We start from the raw sequence: 19,834 nt of genomic DNA, 5'->3' as shown, positions 1-19,834 counted from the left end.
ACATTCGTCGTCGCGCATTTGTTGCCGCACCATCGTCATGGTCCCGTGTTGGTAGTTCCGTCACCGTCCTTCCGGCCTCGTCAGGCGAAGGTCTGACGACGACGACGGTACGACGGTGGCAGGATGACGATTCTGAAATTGCGATGCGGGCACGATGACAACAGCGTTAAGTCAATGACTGGAAGCTTGCGAGCTCATATCTTTGAAGCGCTTCGGTCGCGGGTTTTCGGCCTTCCTGTCGTTTGGCCAATGGGGCAGCCCCACTGACATTCACGTGGGCCGAGTGACGGTGTTCTATAACCCGCTGTCATCCCTTCCAGGCAGGGAGGCGAAGGACATTGGAGTTCTCGGAGACGCAACGGCGTCGCGCAGCTATTGCGGGCTCTCGAAAGCCCGCAAACTTGATGTGGTCACGCAAAAACGTCAATAACGCGATGAGATTTATGAAGCGCTATCAAGCGTCCTACCAGCCACAGCCTGCCGTTCTCGGTTGGTCCGGACTGAAAGGCTGCGCTATACAATGATTCCAGCGCGGTTTTCCCCCTGGGAAGTGTATACAACGCACGCTACATGCTGTTAAAGAAATACAAAACTTTCGCCATCGTTTTCCAGTGGATACCTTCACATACTGGCTTAGCAAGTAGCGAGACCACCAACGATCTCGCGCGCAAAGCGTGGCAGTTCAGCCCAACGACGGACGCAAACAGAGTCGTGAAGCAGGCCACTTCCGTTCGTTATGATAACCTTGTGTGACTAAAGAAGTTCCCAGAACTTGAGCCGATTTCCTTTATCGCATATCACATGGTCAGCGCTAACTTCATAGTGGCAGTGCAAGGCAGGTCTTAACACACCATCGTCGTGTGCACATTCTCAAAGTCTTGGTGATGTCAACCTCTGTTTACTACAGTGTCCTGATTTCGACGCAGAACGTAAAGCTCTAATAGATGGACTAAATCGTGAGATAGCCCCATGCTTTAGCTCGAGCGACATTTGATTCCCGCGAAGACTCTCGAGGTTTAGTAGAGAGGTGACTCGGCTCTACCTAAATGAGTTGCTCCGGGATACGGTATAGGGGTGTTAATGGCAGACCATGTGGGTTGTCGTGGAATGGATGAGGTGCATCTAGCTGCGCTCCGTGCAAAGTTTCTCACGCTACCGGGTGCTGTTACGGTGCCAGATGTAATGTACCTGACGGGCTTCAGACACTACCGCATGCGATAAGTGGTGCTTGGGCGAAGCAGCTGTCGGCAGCTTTTGCAAAACTACAGGTTCGCCTGTGGCTAGCAAGACACCACATCTGCTCCTCCTCATGCGGTCTTTACGACTCACACGGTCACATTAATTTCTAACAAAGCAAGATTGTTTAGGCATTGACCAACACATTTTTACGGGGAGATGGTCAAACAAGGGATTTATTTACGCTATTCACGGATACATCAAGAGGGGCCCCTGCAACAAAGGTGGTGAACCGGAACGCGCTTCGTCCTCTTTGTCCTCTGCTATACTACAAGGGCTTGCTTTTGATCACAGGAAAAGCGGCTCACAAAAATACGCTTGCTTAGGAGAAAATGAGACATCCACCCAATCGTAGCAATTGCGACAAAGGAAAAATTTCGACTTTGCCGTGCCATTTCCTAGCCGCCTGGGTAGCTCAATTGGTAGAGCGGCTGCCCCGGAAACGCGGTGATCCCGTGTTCGAGTCCCGGACCAGGTCGAAGTTTTCTTAAGCTGCGACACTTTTCTTTCGAGCAACCCATATGGGTTTCCTTTATAGCAATTGCTGGTATTGGGTGGATGTCTCATTTTTCTCATCTCATTACTTATCTCCACCTTGCGGGTTTCCGCAGCACTATGACGCCGAAAATACGTTTGGCGCCCCCTTTCTGTAAATAAATTTCTCTCTCTCTTCCTTGGCGTATTAAAGAGAAAACTTGCGGCACTCCCGTGAAGCACGCACGAAGCCTCAAAACAAAGCCGTGCTATTTCTTCGGAGGGAAAGCCTTGCAGTCGAAGATGAATTCATCCTACGCTGAAAGTACGGAAAATTTTACAGAAGGGGATATTTGACAGTTATACGCATGTGCCGCTCTGGTGACAGCGACGCGAGGGCTTAGGAAGCGACAGTTCTTTTTTTGTCTTTTTTGGAGATGGTTGTCATGGGCCCTAACGCCGTCGATGTCCAAGGCCACTGTCCCAGAATGGTGGAAAAGGAATACCAGACACTCGAGCCATTGGCTCAACAGCAGTGCGTTGCTACATGGCTACGTCAGCTCCGTGCGAAGCACCTGGAAACAAAACATTTTTACCACCAAGCAAAATGTTCTTTGACCTCCACGTAGGAAAAAGAGCATACGACTACGTGAAATATTTCCTCGTCAACAATAAAGCCATAATCCTGGCAGGGCACGCGAAATCCGAACAAATAGACCGAGGCAACAAGTGAACGCCGCAAGGTACGGCGCTGTCCAACTTCCTACTTAACGTGGCGATGCTCGGCCTGCCCGCAGAGCTGGAACGCATCGAAGGACTGCAGCACAGTCTGTATGCAGACGACATCACCTTATGGGTAATGGATGGAAGCGACAGCTACATCGAATAGATTTTACAGCAAGCAGTCAATACGGTAGAGAGGTATGTGGAGAACAGAAGACTAAAATGCTCTCCTCGAAAATCGGAACTACTGCTCTTCAGACCCACAAGCAGAGGACGCAAGCGCAATCAAGAATGACCCAACATCACAATTTCGACAGGGGGTCACCCAATTCCCCAGGTACTCCGAAGATCTAAAAACGGACATAACGGAGAAGCAATAAGAATACTGGATAAGAGCTCCCAGGAAACCATGAGGTTGATTCGAAGAATCGCTGACGAGAACTACGGCATGAAAGAACACAACCTAGTGCGGCTCATCCAAGCCTTCGTCGTCAAGAGCATAATGCACGTGACCCCGTAACTCAAGTTACAAGTGGCGGAAAAACAAAAGATGACTGCATTATGAAAAAGGCATGTAAACAAGTCCTCGGCCTTCCGATCGCCAAGTCTAACGAGAAGTTCGAAGCGTTGGGAATGCATAACGCCCTTGATGAACTCATTGAGGCTCGTACAATAGCACAATACGAAATGTATTTCGCAAGAATAGCAGCTTGGGCTTGTTAGTTTTCCATCCAGGTGTTAACAGAGCAAAACGTAGAATGGACACGAGACAACAAGACACCACAAGCTCCTGACTTTCAACAACGTTTATTTGAAAGAAACACGGCTTCTTATACATTTGCCCACACGTGTCACCGACACGTCACTGAACATAATGTGAAACACGCACTTATGCGCACTCCAGAAAATGATTGCACGTGCAAAAGCTCAAACTCTTTTTTGTTAGCAACAAGGACGGCATGCTAACACATTGGTCACGAAATCTGGCAATCTCGGCTGCCTCAATAATCTCCCGAACTAGGTGTGGTCATTGCGTTTCTTTTTTTCAGCACTTCACAGCGTCTGAATTCTGCGGTACAAGCTTTGGTGTCGTCTTCTTGTCTCGTGTCCCTTCTACGTTTTGCGCTGTTAACACCAGGAAGAACACGAAAGACTCGCGAAAAGCAACAAGTTAAGACACATCCTTCACAAGCTCGCTAACACGTACGCTGGGCAAAACGGGGATAAATACGACATCCGAAGAGAAACCAGAGGACGTGGGAAGAGCTGCTCAGAACGCCGGATGAAAAAGTACAAAAAGCCCTCGTTGCCTGAGCCGAAAAGATCGCTCCTCGTGAGGGGCCATTCTAGGACTCGGGCCTGCCATATCATAACTGAGCAGAGTCTCAATAAAGTTGTTACCACCACCAGAGGGCGCATCATCGCACCGCCGTTACCCAGAAACATGCAACCTGAACATCACCGAGAGTTGAGAAATGCAAGAGCGAAAGCACTACACAAGAAGTTTCAAAATGACGCGGACGTGGTCTATGTAGACGCGGCTGAATATGCAGACGGTCGACATATGGCAGTGACCGCCTCAAATCAAGCGGGCAGCCACCTTGCCAGCGGCACTATTAAAACAGGAAATTCAGAAATTGTTGAGGAAGCGGCCATAGCGCTGGCGCTCGCCTCCACAACAGCCAGCATAGTAATCAATGACTGTAAGACCGTACTTCATAACTTTGCTAACGGAAGAGTCTCGAAAGAGGCGCTAAGGATCCTGACTAACTTTCGCGGGGAGCATCATGTCATATGGACGCCTGCCCATTCCTCCCTCCCGGGCAACGAAACCACACGAACCCTGGCTCGAGAGTTAGCGAGCCGAGCAGGGGCAGGGAAAACGCGGGGTCCGAGTGTGGAGATATCGCATGGTAAAATATAATGAAATCACTAAACGCTACAAATTAGAAAGGAAGTACTACCCCCCCCCCCCCCGCTACACTCCTCATTAGCTAAACAGCCGGCGCTATAAAATCAACTGTTCGACGAAAACTCGTCTGGTCGGGATTGCTCATAGTCAAGAGTAAGACGGACGGCGCCTATATGGTAGCAGAAACGTCTTGGTTTATTTTCTTTTATTGTTATTGGTCGGCGTCCGTTCTACCCTCCACTAGCAGGCGCTATAGCACGGCGCCTACTACAAACAAACACCTTTCCGAACATGATCGCTTAGAGTCATTGTTACCCAGAAATCTATTCAGATATAGGCAAAGAGCGTTAACAGCGGGCAGATCTCAGACATATAATCTGTGCTTGCCACAACATAGTGCAGGGCCAAACAACAGGTATACGAATGCGGAGCAGTGAGAGACCACACTGCTCAGCTCCGACAACGAGGTCCAACTGCAAGGCAACAGGCAAGCCGAAGATGCCACTAGAACCCAGAGGCTCCCAACGGCCCCCTAAAGGTGGGGAGATAAACTCCTCTGACACTTGCCGCTTTCAATAAAAGTTGTTTCATCATCATCACCACCATGCACCTATTGCCGAAAGGTTGTGTTCAGCCTGCAGCTTCAGTAGTTGAACCACTGTCGATCACCTGAAGACTCCTTTTTCCTCTAAACCTGCGTGTTGTTCGAACAGTTGCGTAGATCAGCCCAGATCGATAGCGATTTGCAGCGTCTGAATTTGCTGGAGAACTGCGAAGGCACTCTCTCACAAAAAAAAAAAGAAATCAGTCAGACCTGATCTCAGGATGGCGTTTGACGTTAATGTGATTAGCATTCAAGATACGTAGAGACGCGCCATATTGCACAAGACGCCTTCATTTACAATCCGTAGAAGGGGAAGTAGGCTAAGAATTCTCTAATAAGTGCCTTAGCAACACACAAACCCCAGCGCGCAGACATTCGCATGCCGCAAAAAAAGTTACAGTGACGTTTCACTTCGTGAACGCAGGTGACGCGCAAGCGTATGGGTGCTATAGCGCACACGGCGCTATCGTCCCTCGGTGCGCCTATACGCCCACACTATCCGCAACGCAGATCGTAATCAATACAGGGCTCGCGCAGCCTTGCCATACGCAGCAGCCGCCGGAGTAGAACGTCTTCTACTCCGGCGGCTGCTGCGTATGGCACCCCGTTGGAAACATTCGCTTACTATCTGAATTACCTAGCATGGTTTCAGCGCGCGCAGGCAAACATGAACAAACACTTCCCACTCTATGATAGCGGACACTCGCTGTCAAAACGCTGGCCTGAAGAATCGCGGCAGCAGCAGCGAGCAAAGTGACCTTCGTGCTGTCTATCGCTTCGACGCTAACAGCGGCGAGAACACAGCACACGCAAAGCTACGACCCGTCGGCCCACCTAGACTGGGCCCCAAAGCGGATCGCTTTCAAGCTAAACCCGCACGACGGCGCGCAACTGCACCGTGGAACAGTAGGATAGTACTGCTGGCAGGGTAATACTGTTCAGTACCGCATGGTGGCACTGTAGTAAATGGAGCGTTCTCGCATCCTTCTGTCGTGACAGCTAGCGCTTTGAGACGCTGCGCCCCTGGTCGCAGCTTCTGCGATCATAGGCGATGGCAGGCGCTGCCCTGGGTTCCGAACGCGTTGCTTGAGAGAGAGAGAGAGAGAGAGAGAGAACATTATTTGCCACTGCAGGGTAGGAAGTTAGGGCAGGTAGGCCAGTGGCGCTCGACGTACGGGTTGGCTTCCGCGCATGCGTGAGGCACAGTGGCAAGGGGAGCGCTTTCCATAACATAGTGCCGCAAATAACTACCTCCCAATGCATGCTCAACGTATTCTTGAATAGAAAGAGAGGTTGGTTGTTCATAAATTTTTTCGTTATCCATTATTAGGAAACATTTAGGCAGCGCAGTTTCAGGCATATGCGTGTCAGACTTTGTCTCCAAAGTGTTTGTTTAAAGAGCATGATGGACGTTCAACGATCTTTATCCTCAAATATCTGCGTTGTCGTTGCCGACAGTGCTAATTAAATTTGCAGGCGAAATTTGCAGAGAAACCGGGGCCAGCACGGAGGCCTAAACGCCTTTCTCATTCGCTTGCTTCGCGGCTTGAGCATAGGTCTGGTGCCGTAGAATTGGCGTTCATCATATCTGTCTTCGAATGAACGACGCCGCCATTTCATAGGCTTCTTCTCTCAGCCAAAAAACTTTAATTTTCGTTGTCAACTAAAAGAGCACGCGTTTTCAATTTTATAAGTCCGAAATATAATTACGTTCACGGTATCACGAGTAAGAGCGAGATTTTAGGGGCTAGATAGCAGACAGCAGGCGAACGCTAATATGGGGAAAGCAGACTAAAAAATTTTAATCACATTAAAAAAAAGGTGTTGCCTTCTTCTCCATATTTATTTCCCACTTTCTTACTATTTCTACATTTCGATTAGGAATACGAGTGAGAGAGCAAAAATAAGAAATGAAAGGCAGGAAGGTTAACAAGATTAACCGTCAGGTTGGCTTCTATGCACTGGTCGAAAGGACAGAAAAGATGAGTAGAAAAAAAAAGAGAGGGTGCGAAGAGAATCTCGCTGCACAAAACGCAATGAACGAAACTGACAACAACTGCACTTTTCAGTCAGTCCCGATGAATAAATTCCGAGCACATTACCGCTATTAGAGAACTTCGGGCGGTCGTTGGCTGGGATTAGTGCCCAAAAACATTCTTTCTCGTGAAAGTGGACGCTTTTCCAACTTGTCGAGTGGAAGACAGTGTGCTTTTGCATGTGAGCTGAAACGAGGAGAATGGCACAGAAGGTGGGCAATCATTTATCAACGGACCAAGATAACGAATGTCCCCGTGCTTTATTTGTTCTTTGTCGTTTTCTTCATGCGGTAGTAAGTGACGAAAAAATCGATTCTCTGGAGTTGCTTTGTTTTCCGTCCAGCTTACTGGATGTGCATTTACATACAACTGTCTTTCACGAGCGTTACGATTCGAAGCGATCACTTCAATACGTTTTAAGGTACCAGTGTACTTACAATAATCTTCGAATAAGTATGCGTCCCTTTTTATATATATTTCGCCTTTTTTTCTTGCTAGCCGTAACTTAACAGTAGCAAAAAGCAGCAAAGAGGACAGTAGGCTGAGCGGCGCGTTATGTAAACAGGAACACCACACAAATGGTGTCATGCGCCGTCCTGTTTTCTCTGACTTGTTTAACTATGTTGTCAAGTTTGAGCAACAGTTACGTCACGTTGTTTTAAACGCAAGGCGTTTCCCTAGCTATATTGGGGTGGATGGAAGGATGGCTGCGCCGGGCTTCTCCTGTCCAAAATTCACGGCCACTTCAGTAGCGCGGCACGCGAATTCCGGAAGCACGCGTGTGACAGGAGGATTCACTCTTAAAGAGGTACTGACAACGCGCATCCGTCGCTTCTCACAAAAAACAAGGCTTATGCGACGCAAACAGTGAGCATTGTCGACAACAAAACTTTCAAAGAGACAAGAATCGGGAGGGGACGGCCGCGTATTCTGCGCTGACAAAACGGTGCAGCTCTCTGGCTGCTGCAGTTTGCGTAAGCTGAGTTGGCATTGAGTTATGCAGCTAAGTCACTCAACATGTTTTAATCAGTGTTCGCTCGAAAAATGACGCTCAGTTGGTACGAAACCTGGGTTGTGTTGCAGGAAGATAAGTTTGTAGGAACATGAGGTCACGCGAAGGGAAGGTGTTTGGGAGTGCCTCGGAATATAGCGATAGCTGCTCATACGGAAACAACGAAGATCGTGACAATATGGCAGCAATGTCAATAGGGCGATTGGCCTGACGGTGGTTTGGCAGCTTAGACGACACAGGTCCTGTATTGAATACCGGCTGGGGCCTAAATGCGTTCTTTCCTTACGAGATCTAGGACTAAGTAAACGTGACAATGTGGGAGCAAAGTGGCGATGTCCAAGGCAGAAACCACCATAACCGTACAGAATATCCTTAACAGACATCGCTTTATTAGGAGGCTTACAAAACTTGACAATGCTTGCCGAAGCAGTTTAAAACGTAAGGGTAACCAAATGCATTTGACTGAGCAAATGCGTTCCTGGTTGGTTGCAGGCTCCTTGGACGTTGCATTGTTTCTGGGCGCAGCGGGTCGGCACACACACAAGGCACCACGCAATGGTGATTGTCAAAGGTCAACCCCTAGTAGAGTCGTCCTTATCGACAGACGTGGCTCGTGTTCAATCCTGCGTCAACTTCAGCCTTCCTGCTGCTGCACACAATTAGCGGTGCGCACTTTCTGGCTCGAGCCACGTGCCGAACTTGTGGAGGGTTCGCTTCACTCCACCTGTTTCATAGCAGCCAACAGAAGACAAGTCGGTGCCGCTTACGAGAGCACGTGTTCCGGAGGAATCCCCACGACGTCAGTTTCCGAGAAGTGGCTCCATGCTCGAAGGAGCACCAGTGAGCTGGCTTCTGTTAGGCGACGTCGACAGTTTCCGTCAGGTTTTTTAGCCAACCATTCGCCGTCCTTGGTTTCGAAAACAAGACCTTCGAAGAGTATAAATTAGTAGCTCCCAACACCCGGGATCCATAGCCGCCGAGAATCTCCGGCCTTAGCTGCTCTGACTTGCTTTTACCAACTTTGTTGGTTAGACTTTCGTGTTACTTTATCGCGTCATGCTCTTGGCTGTGATTTTGCCTTTCATCACGCCAGCTGACACAGGAACTAGATTTCCATCACTGAGTATCGCGTTAAGTTTTACATCGTGCCCATACTAACAAAATGACTCCAGCAATGTCGTACGTGCTTCTTGTCTTCGGAGTGGCCATTCTGCCAGCCGTTAATGGTAGGTTCCACTTTTGACTTTTGTGCTTCAGAGTGTTGTTTACAATGCATGCTGTTTTGCTCTTTCCAATCGCCGATTTGATTGCTAGGTAAGAAATTCTTATAGACGTGCCACATCTACAAATCTATATTCCTATTTGAAATGTGTCCGAAGGGTATGCACTCAAAAAAAAAAAAAAGAAAAAAGGGAGGAAGAAAACACTAAGCAGCAGACATGGCAAATTTTACCTTCCTTGGTTATAGCGTAATTGAACCTTCCTCCCGAAATTATAACTGCAAGTATTGCTGCAAACTTGGCTAGATGTGGTTCTAATTCATCGTATGTGTTCCTTCTGTAGGCCGTACCAATTTTACTGTAGTGACAAAGTAAGCTTATTGAAATGTGAAAATTTTAATTGACGATGCTCTGCCTTATATATAGGCCTCACCGCAGTACAAAGCTCCTTATTCATTTGAGTCCCTCTAATTCCATAAAGCGCGCCAAAATATCAATGTCCGAGTTTTCCCGCATTCCCCACGGCTCATTCAAAATTAGTCCGCTACCATCAAGGAACGAATCCACTAACCTCTGCTGAGTAGCGGAAAACAACAGACATTGAGGTATTGTAGCAGGTGACGTTAAAATTACCCTTCCGGCTGTTAATTTCGTCCGCCAAACTGTTAGGAGTGCATGTAGAACGAATCTGAGGTCAAAATACAGCAAATACAATTTTATTGTTTACGTTCTTCTATGCCACGCAAAAAAGAAAAAAGAAATACTAGCTCCCTTTACTTGAATACAGTTCACTTTCTATTCGCCTGCAGGACAGTGCATCAACGTTACACTTCCCAACATCCTCAACTTGGGAGAGGTGAGTCGTCACCCGTATCGCTAGTTAGCACTCTTTAAATTTCATAGTTTGTTAATCAACTTTTGCGTCTACGTAGAGACGAAAGCATGTTCTACTCTTTTCCTTTATCGTGAACGGGAAAACGAAGCGTCCTACTTAGACAACTCATGTTTTTGTTTCTAGTGCCTTGGAACTACGCTGAGAGCCTGTCCTGACACGTCGGTAAGTTCTGCAGCATACGATGAAGATTCATCTATGTGCATACGCTTTGCATAGAACGAGAACTGCGATATCCGCCTCGCAAGGAGCGTAGCTACGTTCCATTTTCACTTTCCGAACCGGTAGGTTAAAATTACGTTGGTGTATAAATTCAGCTAGAGTGATAATATGCGAGATAATAATAGTATCCACGCACTGAGAATGGAAAGGAATGTGTACAGGCACAACGCAAGCACAATCATCCTCTTCAATTTTAGAGCACTGTTTTATTAGTCATGAACCACTACAAACTTGGCTAGTTTTCGATCTGCTTCAGTAGCGATATGTGGAGTAGTGATGTTACCATTGCCTGGCGTTGTCTAAGACCCAGAGAAAGACTTGAGTGATGAAATATACATGCTCGCGATTCACGTGCCAACGCTTTACTGCCGGATGCTAAAAGAAATTTTATCGGCGCTAAAATCAGACAGGACACAGACAACTTACACTCAGTCACTTCTACTGCAGTTATTTTGCTGTACCCTATTGGTTTTCTGTGCTGCTAAACTACATCTCGCAAGATATTTTACTAACTAGCACAACTATCTTCTTCAACCGGTCCCTTACTTTCTTTTGCGATATGAGGTAAAGGTTCTAGCGCTAATTAAGCTTCGAACACTGTTGTCCCTCGCAGGCGGGCCTCGTACCAGACCTTACTCGTCTCCTCGGGGTAAGTCACATGAAATGAATATGTCGCTCCAACACATAATGGCTTTCATTAGTACATAATTTCCTGTAGTCTGTACGAGCAAGGGCAAACATGGTAACTAATGTATGCTTGCTCCGCTCGTTGTTTCGGACGGAGACTAAAGCTGGAAGTTAACATAAGATGTGTTTGCATTGTACGTTTCTACAATAGAAAAGTGGTCGCTGTCACCCCAAGTCTAGGCTTAATTAGCAAGCCACCCAAAACGCAAAACTGACAGAGACGCGGCGACGCTGTCTTGAAGATCTTGTAAAAGCTCGTCATTGGGTTACATAATTTTCACAGGGTATGCTCGAAGCTGGTTGACTGTTAATCCGCAAAAAATAAAGGATCGCATTGCTTGTTTTAAGAGTCAAGTGCTGAATCTAGCAAATTTCGAAAGCGTCGCAAGCTTCGCTGCTAATGCCTATCTCGTTAACAAATTTTGAGATAAGCATTTCACGAGTTCAGACATAAGATGTCTTGAACCTTAAGTATAGTCCTATCCCATATCTATATGGCACTTGAGTTGTAATACTTATGAGATCGGCTCGCAGGAAATTAGGTATGGTGCCGGGCAGCATCACCACGATTACGTTTGACCTCACCGCCATGCCCTCGATCTTTTTTCATCGCAGTGTGTGCTCCAGATTCTGCCTCAGGTCGGAAGCCCCGTCTCCGTGCTCTTCAACGTCGTCGGGCTCCTAGAAGCAGTGCTGGCTAGACTGGGACTGTGTGAGAGCGTTTTTTCTGATTCACTTCATCATTCATGATAATTTACGAAATCCTTCCCAGGTACTGTGTCATCCAGCGTTCGGCCAGGTAGCCTCAATCGTGCATTAAAGATAATAAAATATGCGACCAATGTTGGGATTCGAATGCGCGTCCCCCAGCGCAACAGCCTGATGCAAATGCGATGAAAACATTGACTTCTTTCTGTCTTTATTACCCATTAGAACACAGATGCATGCACAGAAAAACAGAATGATAAAATCACCAGTCCTTCCCTCGTGCGAATCAGCGCTTTCAAACGCTTGGCGTGTGCATCACCTCCCATAGTAACAATACGCGCTGTCCAGGACATGGAGTCGGTGACGTGTTTCTAGCTTCGCAATCGCTTCCGGTGGTGCAACCAGCAAAAGTGGGGCCTTCGAGAACCGTTTCCACAGACAAGAGAGACCCGTCGCTGAGGCGTGGATTTGAGCACCATGTTTCATGCATGAGAGCCAGAAGGCACCTGTTTTCCTCGTTCTTTTCTAGTGTCAGCTAGCACTTTAAGACTGTATGTGACAATGCAGCGTGTTCGGTATATTTCCGTTTCTGTCCAGAAGCAACACCCAGAAGCAGTTACGTGTACTTCACTGGTGTGATGCGCATCTGTTTTCTCGTTCTCTCTACAAAATCCTCCGAGATCTTGCGGCGCGCACTGCTGTGGCACCTTATCTCGGAGCTCATGTGTCGCCACTTATATATCGCGCTCTGTACACCAGGTCACGCAAGGAATTCCCTATGATTGTAGCCAGATGTTCAAGACAGACGACAAGCGCTCTCTTCCCCGTTCTCTCTCATAAACACCGCAAATAACGCACTTAGTACATCGCAGTGCGCGTCTGTGGGGGTGCTTACGCGTTTTCGTTGCAGCGATGTAGTTAGTTGTACTCGAGATGACGTTACCCATTCTACTATACAAATGGTGTCGGTGAGGTTCGCATAACAATCACGCTTTACAACACGCGGCTCCGAGAAGGTGCACGTCAGTCTGACTCTGATGGTGCCTTAACCAGCCCAGAAAGCGGATGTTAACCACAGGAAAAGCGAAACACTAGAACATTCATGTCATGAGTTAGGCGGCAAACGGTTCGCGTTTACGTGAGATAGAGAGAAATAGAAGAGAGAAAGGGCAAGGAGCTTAACCAGACGCCCGTTCGGTTTGCTACCCTGCAATGGAGGAGGGAGTACGGGGACAGAGAGAGATAGAGAGAGGGGGAGGGAGGGAGATTCGCGCTTACGCGGGTTCCCACAAGGCATGGGATCCGCGTAATTTCGCAGCGTCACGGGTTGTTGAGTAATCACTTGTCGCTCGCTTTCGCACTGCAGCTGGTGACATCGGTGGTCTCGCGAACATCCTCTGCCGACCCCTCGGAATTCCGCTGTTCGGCTGCGGCAGGTTCAGTCCAGGGAATATCGCCTGCCAGGAACCTCTGCAGATCAGCCTGCCCAGCGTTTTCAATGTGGGAGCGGTGAGGACGGTTGTCGCAACTAAACTTACACGCCTCACCAAGCGGATATGCAAGTAGAAAGGTGTACATTGATGTCGGCGGCGTAACGTGCTGTTTACTCATGACATTAGACCATTCCCGTGAAAAGAGGGCTCTTCCAAGTGCCAGCTGTTGCCTCTGAAATAAACTTGAAATAATTGTAAATACAGAACAGCTGAATATAAATAGTCGGAAGCAGATGATGCTAACCTTTACACCTGATCTGTCAGCAAAATCTAATCGGAACTGAAGAGTCTGCTCAGACACTATGATCAGGAACAAAGTAAGCGAGATGACCGCCTTGCTGTTTTATACTTAGCATTCACAAGCTGCATTCCCTGCACTGTTAATAACCGATATTCGGGTGCTTATCACGTTTGAGCTGTTCCGTTGTCGCACTTCTAGTTTTGTTGATACAACAAAGCAAACAGCACAAGAACGGGGCAGAAAATTAGGAGAACAGATGACATGAGCGCTTTGTAGATCACAAAGGCCCTCGCTGTGTTATATCAGTGCCCGTGCCGTCTGTTGCCTTAATCTATTGTCCCGTTTTTACGTTGCTTGCCATGTTATTTCGTCGTAGCAACAAGCCCGGCTAACAACACTCTTCTAGTTTAGCCTATGTCTCGGAGATTGAACAGACGCTAAAATATCTTTTGTGCCTCAATAATTTTTTTTTTGAATTTCGCGTCTGTTTCAATGTTGCAGTGTCTGAACCGGACCCTGTTGTTCTGCGAAGCCGGATCAACAATTTCTGTGAGGAATTTCAATTTCAATTGAGCTCGCTGACTTGTGTTTGCTCAAAGCCGTTCTCTTACTGACATTGACTTCCTTTTTCTTTCGCCCAGGACCCCATTCTCAGGGAACTGTTGCAAGCAGTCGGAGTAAGTACGACCACTGCTCGAATCGAATAATAACTTGATGACCACCCTACCGCTGTGACAGCGAACACCCCTAATGGACGTGACAAATACGACGTCTGACAATAATGGGTCTGACGAAAGGGTGTAGAATCGAGCCTTGCGTGGACATCACGATTTGGGCGCGAAGACACGTCGTGAGAACATTTTGCACAGCGTCGGCAAGTTGGCCCGCTTTGCGACGGAGCGTACAGTTATTGTGCATTACGTATCCCTGAACATTCTTATGAAGCTGTCGGATAGGACTAGAAGAGTGGTTACATTAAGCACTTTAACTTCAGAAAGCTGCCACACTCAGGAATGACGAATACATATTGCTGCAGACTCTATATGGTCACAACACTGCACTAAGATAATTTATGTGAAATTTGTACTGAAATTACTGAAACCATAACCGGTGTAACGCAGTGATTCATTTCAGGTGATTGCGTTCGTGTCATTTCGTACACAACTGCCGACTATCCCATAGTTATCATAACGTAGGAGGGGAGGAGCTCGCGCCTTTTACAAAGTACGGGAAGAAAACGAATTAAAATAGAACCGTGACATTATGGCGGCCCATACAATTTCCGGAAGAATGATATGGACATCACACGGAAAACATTTGTGCTCCTTGGGCTGCACATGAAAACGTTTTTTTAAAGAGGTTCAGCGAAGATCAGCGTGCCTTCAGGTTCTCTCTATCGGGCTGAATTCACAAAGCTTTCCATGCGATAGCCGCCTTTGCTAATTACGCTAAAGTTCACACTCAAGATGTTGAAAAAAAAATGAGCTAAAGCTCGAGCGGTGAGCGGTGGGCCTAAACAAATGTTGGTCGTGCGCAGTGCATTCTGAGCGTGGCCCCGGAGGGACTGCAACTGGACCTTGTCTCGAGCCTGGTGTGCCCCCTGGTGGACATCCTCAATTCATCCCTGAACGAGTTCACCTCGCTGCTGCCATTCCGATTCCTCACGCGAGGTATCACCAATGCCGTCAGCTCGCTCACCAACAATCTGCTTGGGGCCGTCGGTAACTGTAAGTGCCTCGCTTACATTCTGCATATCAATAGTTTCATAATCGCTTCAGTCACGGATTATGATCCCACTGTCGTTAAGCCTTTTATAGTGGCATGTTAGTTTTTCTGGAAACAGTTAGCACTCTTAACAGGAGAAATCACTGGCATAGCACGAGTATTCAGTTAACTTTTGGTAATTCCCAAGAACCACATGTGTCTGTGAGTATCGCCGCGGCATAAATTATTCTCTCTTTCCCTAAAAGAGCTGTAGTATTTTTGTTACCAGCTGGTCTGCCAATGCCGAACGAGATGAAGGCCGTCAATATACAAGAATGGGTGCTTGTTAGCAGCCATGATAACGATAAATACATCGAACTTCTCGTTGAACGGAAGCCTATCCGTTCGCATTGCCTCAATGTGATTAGCATTGAGGCAATGCTGCGACATATCGTATTGCCACTACTCAAAAAGCGCCATCATGCATGTACGGTGCGTGCATGCAGCCGGGTTTACTGAGCACGGTGCGCCATCTGGCGTTGCCGCCGCGAAGTTCGCGCAAGGAGCCTGTGAGGACCTACACTCAGGTTGGATTGTGGGAATATATATTTCGCGAATTAGATTCCGCCCGGCACCCCTGAAGTTTTCAAATATATTTTGATGTCGTTGAAGAGCCGCACATATATACCCAGTGACAGAAGTCGGCATGGAAGTGGTTAATTGAAGAGCTGCACATACTGAGTCAGTCATACCAATAGATCCAAGTTGGTCCGACGGTCATTTCAAACCCTGTTCGTTCTGCACAGCAGCCCGATGCTGTAGTGATTAGGCCATGGGCTACGCATCGATACAATTTGGCGGAAAAAATGGTTAGAGACACAGACCTACAGACAGATAGTCCTCAGAAAGCGCGTGAAGTTCCGAAGGAATGCTAGTCGCAGTAAAATAGGTTCCGTCTCAGTGTATACGGATATAACGTGACTGAAGGGCAGAGACACCCACTTGTATTCAGGATGTGGTTCTTTTGTCACTGTAGTATGGTTCTCGGCCGGTAACGTTGCCCCGATGCCAGTGGCAACCCATGATTTTTCAAATCTGTGGTGGGGGTTCGCTGGGCGTGCGACGTATTTTCCCTACGGTATCCGGACACTGTGCATAATAATTAAGAAAAGCAGCCATGAACAGTATTTTTCCTTCTACACTGTAGGCCAAAGAAACAAAGTTAACACTAACTTATGGAGGCTTAATAGCATGGCAGCGCGCATGTAAACTAAAACCTGAGTTTAAGCACTTCCTGTTATACAATTTTGAAGTATACACTAGAAAAACGTATAGCAGCCTCTTCTTGCAAGCAGCGTAACGGAAAGTAGCCTGCCTTGGTCCGGGTATAAATTGGTCTCAACTTCCTTATGACTAAGAAAACAGGAGTTAAATATATGGCACTTACTTTTTCTACATTCGTATGCACGTTAATTAACTTTGTTATTAACACTGCAGGTAATAACTAACACTCAAGGACCAACTGCGGCTGGATTGAGCCCGCCTACCGGAAAGAGGATGTGAATCAGGCAAACGTTGACGTCATTTACCGGGCCAGACCGGAGCTGTCGTAGTCACCCTCTAGATCTGAGTCGGGAGTCATCGCCACGGGAACAGCCAGCAGCCATGATGTCCCTTTCGAAACATGGCTCCTTGGATATGCATCACGCTAAAGAAATAAGAAACTGAATATGTTACAAAATACGCGGTTGTCCGAACAACCATCAAAAAGCTGTGTCATCAACACAGGGAGAAGCTGTTCACCGCGCGGCTCGCAGCCATATGAAGACAGCGAGGAAACACTGACTGCTGGCCCCCGTCTTAATCACAGATTCAGTTTACTTTCGATTCATTATGTTTTTGTTAAATAAAGAAAATGTTCTCAATTTATGTGAATCATTGTTCTATTAAGCAGGTAACTAAACAAGCCTTAGCCCACGTATGCAAGTCTAAGCAATCCACGCATCAGTGAAGCTGTCTAAGGTACTTCTCACACTTTTGGGAAGTCATTGGGGGTCGGCTTCCTCACTGCCTTTAGTCTACCCCCGAATTTGCAAAACAAACTTCACGACACCTGGTGTAATTCATTACATAAACCCGTGTCTTTTGAAACGCTTCCCTACACCCGGCCTAAACGACCCGACAGCATCGCCTAGCTACATTCGACGCATGCTCCTGTGCGCTGCCCAGGGTATACCAACGCCGGCGTCCGGCTGCCCGTTCTTATGGTCTGTTCACATATCATGTACACATACCACATATTCGCATATCACAGGTTCACATATCACATACCACACATATCACATGCTCACATATCAAAGAAGCTTTCAAGCTGGAAGCACTGACAATGAGAGAAGGGAAGACGGCACGCCGCCGGACTAGCAACCGAAAGCTGTGTCACCGCCACTTCCGTCTTCTTCAGTGCTTTCAGCTGCAAAGGTCCCTTGCTACGTGAAGCCAACGAGTTTAGGCAAACACTACCTTTCGTGTTCTTATATATCCTTCAAGGATTCACGCTGCGCTGCTGGCTGTTCTCAGTGTGACATTCTGTTGGGTGGTCATATTTAAGTTCTCTGGAATTTTCAAAAATCGCCTGTGGCAAATAGCGTAATTATTGTTCTAGGCTTGGATTATTCGACGAGACGATAATTGTTAGTACCAGAAACTCAGAATCAGAATCAGATTAAGACTCAGAATATTTTATTCAGTTACAAAATACGTTACATATATCTGAAGATACAGGAGGTCTCAGAGCACGAGGGTGCAAAGAGACCTTCTGTTAGTGGTTCGATTCAGCCGAGCATCGGAGAAACTTATAGGAACCTTTCGTCGCAGTAGAGCGGCACATTCGAGGTGGCGCATACCCATGTCGCCATCGAAGGCGTTCAAACTGAAACGCATAAGCAATTAATTAAAGAATCGCTAATTAGGTCCCTAAGTATTTACCATACGGTGCATTTATTGCAATTTACGAATTGTAGCCATGTGAGCTTGCGAGATGTATCCACTTCAAATGAATCTCCGGGTTGACATGTCAATTTCAATATAGCATTTCTCTAATTTTGGGTTGAAATACATGGGCATGCCAATTACTTTTGTGCTTCAATGCATAAAAGAGCGTTTTGTTAAAAATGTAAGTGGAACAACACTACGTATTTACGGTGAGTTTGATGGTACACATCTCCAAACTGGTGTCGCTCTGGAAATTCATTTGAAGTGGACACGTTTTGTAGGCTCACAGGCTACAATTCGTAAATTGCAATATGTGTCGTAAAGTAATTAACCAAGAAGGTAACTGGGGTTGTATTTAGTTAGCTGAATGTGCGCTTCTATTTGCCGTGAAAGCAATGTCTGCCATTCTGATTAATCCCGCTCAAGGACTAGAAGTATGTAATGTACGGCAGGCGATTTTTTAAACATTCTAGAAAGCCTAAACGTGATCACCCCGTATACCGAGCACAGTGCCGCACGTTGCTACCATGGCAGCATGGGAACACTTATTGAACTACACAATAAAATTTGCGTTGAAAAAAAAAAGAAAACACGCACTCCTCGTGTTATCCCCTGAGAGATGTGATTGGATTTCGGGTATTCCATTATTCGGTGGTTCGGTTTACGGAGGCTGCTTGTTCGCATACAGAAATTCGTAGCACCCTCTGCTCTGTGGCAGGTCTCAACACCGCCGCGGTCAAATGTTTCACAGCTGCTGAGGACCGAGGAACATGGCTGTGCGAGATTTATAACGAATGGAGTCACCGGATGCTGCGCCAAGGAGGCTAATTCTGGTTTTGGCGAGAGAGCGCATTTTTGAAGCTCAGCAAGCTTTTCTAATTTGGTAACACCCGGACTACTGCTGCCCCATTGGCAGTCAATTTTTTTTGCCCGAGTCAGACGTCACTTTACCCCTGGAACATGCTGTAGATTGGGCGAGAATTCAAAATCGGGACCTGGAGTAAAGAAACCCAGTGCTTTGCACTTTCTCCAGACCACCAAATATTCACACTCAAATAGGCCTCTGCGTGAGCACGAAGCCCAAATCTTCGTGTCATTACGTTAAGCGTGCAGGAGCCCTTGTAATGTGTGTTCAATTCGAGCCAGCATCGGATAAATTTATAGAATAGTTGCTGTCATCGTGGAGCGGCATATTCCCAGTGGAGCATACCTAGTTACCCAAGCTGGCGTCAAAGAGGTTCATTGAAGAGCGGGACACCCACCTACTGGTCCAGTGATCCAAGTTGGCATCAAAGCGGTTCAGTGAAGACCAGCAGAGACCCATTGGGACATACCCAGCGCCAGAAATTGGCGCCAAAGATAAGCAGGACGCATTAGCGGGCTGGTTGGTGCGAATCCATAATTACTTTGTTTAGCGCAAAACAACGGACACAAGAAAGACGACAGGACAAGGCGTCACATGAGCGCGCTCTGGTGATCGGATGTTGCGGTGGTTCCTGCACATGGTGCTTACTGCGCATGTTCTTCTAGATTCTGCTCTCTGTAAAATAAGTGACGCAATAAAACGATGTCAGTTTGAGAGTAGCGCTTTGTCCTGTCGTCTTCCTTGTGTCCCTTGTCCCTTGTCCCAGCAAACCTGCAAGTAGTACTAACAAACAAAAAAAAAAGCTTTGTGGATG

General features: G+C 47.1%; 1 protein-coding gene across 1 annotated transcript; it reads left to right on the top strand.

The window, feature by feature from the left end:
- Positions 1–8,953: 8,953 nt before the first annotated feature.
- Positions 8,954–17,091, top strand: LOC142589725 (uncharacterized). The gene is made up of 10 exons (XM_075701286.1): positions 8,954–9,223; positions 10,027–10,073; positions 10,236–10,274; positions 10,945–10,980; positions 11,634–11,730; positions 13,093–13,235; positions 13,962–14,009; positions 14,102–14,137; positions 14,998–15,187; positions 16,662–17,091. Exons 1-10 carry the CDS (start codon positions 9,160–9,162, stop codon positions 16,670–16,672), a joined length of 711 nt encoding a protein of 236 aa, XP_075557401.1. The 5' UTR covers positions 8,954–9,159; the 3' UTR covers positions 16,673–17,091.
- Positions 17,092–19,834: the final 2,743 nt, after the last annotated feature.

Source organism: Dermacentor variabilis, chromosome 8 (genome assembly GCF_050947875.1).
Source record: "Dermacentor variabilis isolate Ectoservices chromosome 8, ASM5094787v1, whole genome shotgun sequence".
Classification (NCBI taxonomy): Eukaryota; Metazoa; Arthropoda; class Arachnida; order Ixodida; family Ixodidae; genus Dermacentor; species Dermacentor variabilis.
The sequence above is the reverse complement of the archived record's forward strand: the minus strand, read 5'-3'. Positions and strand labels throughout refer to the sequence as shown.

Bases quoted from the DNA above. Each gene is read 5' to 3' on its own strand.
- LOC142589725 (XM_075701286.1), top strand. From the start codon at position 9,160: ATGACTCCAGCAATGTCGTACGTGCTTCTTGTCTTCGGAGTGGCCATT. The intron at 9,224-10,026 runs GTAGGTTCCACT...ATTCGCCTGCAG, and splicing joins CATTCTGCCAGCCGTTAATG to GACAGTGCATCAACGTTACA. The intron at 14,010-14,101 runs GTGAGGAATTTC...TCTTTCGCCCAG, and splicing joins AAGCCGGATCAACAATTTCT to GACCCCATTCTCAGGGAACT.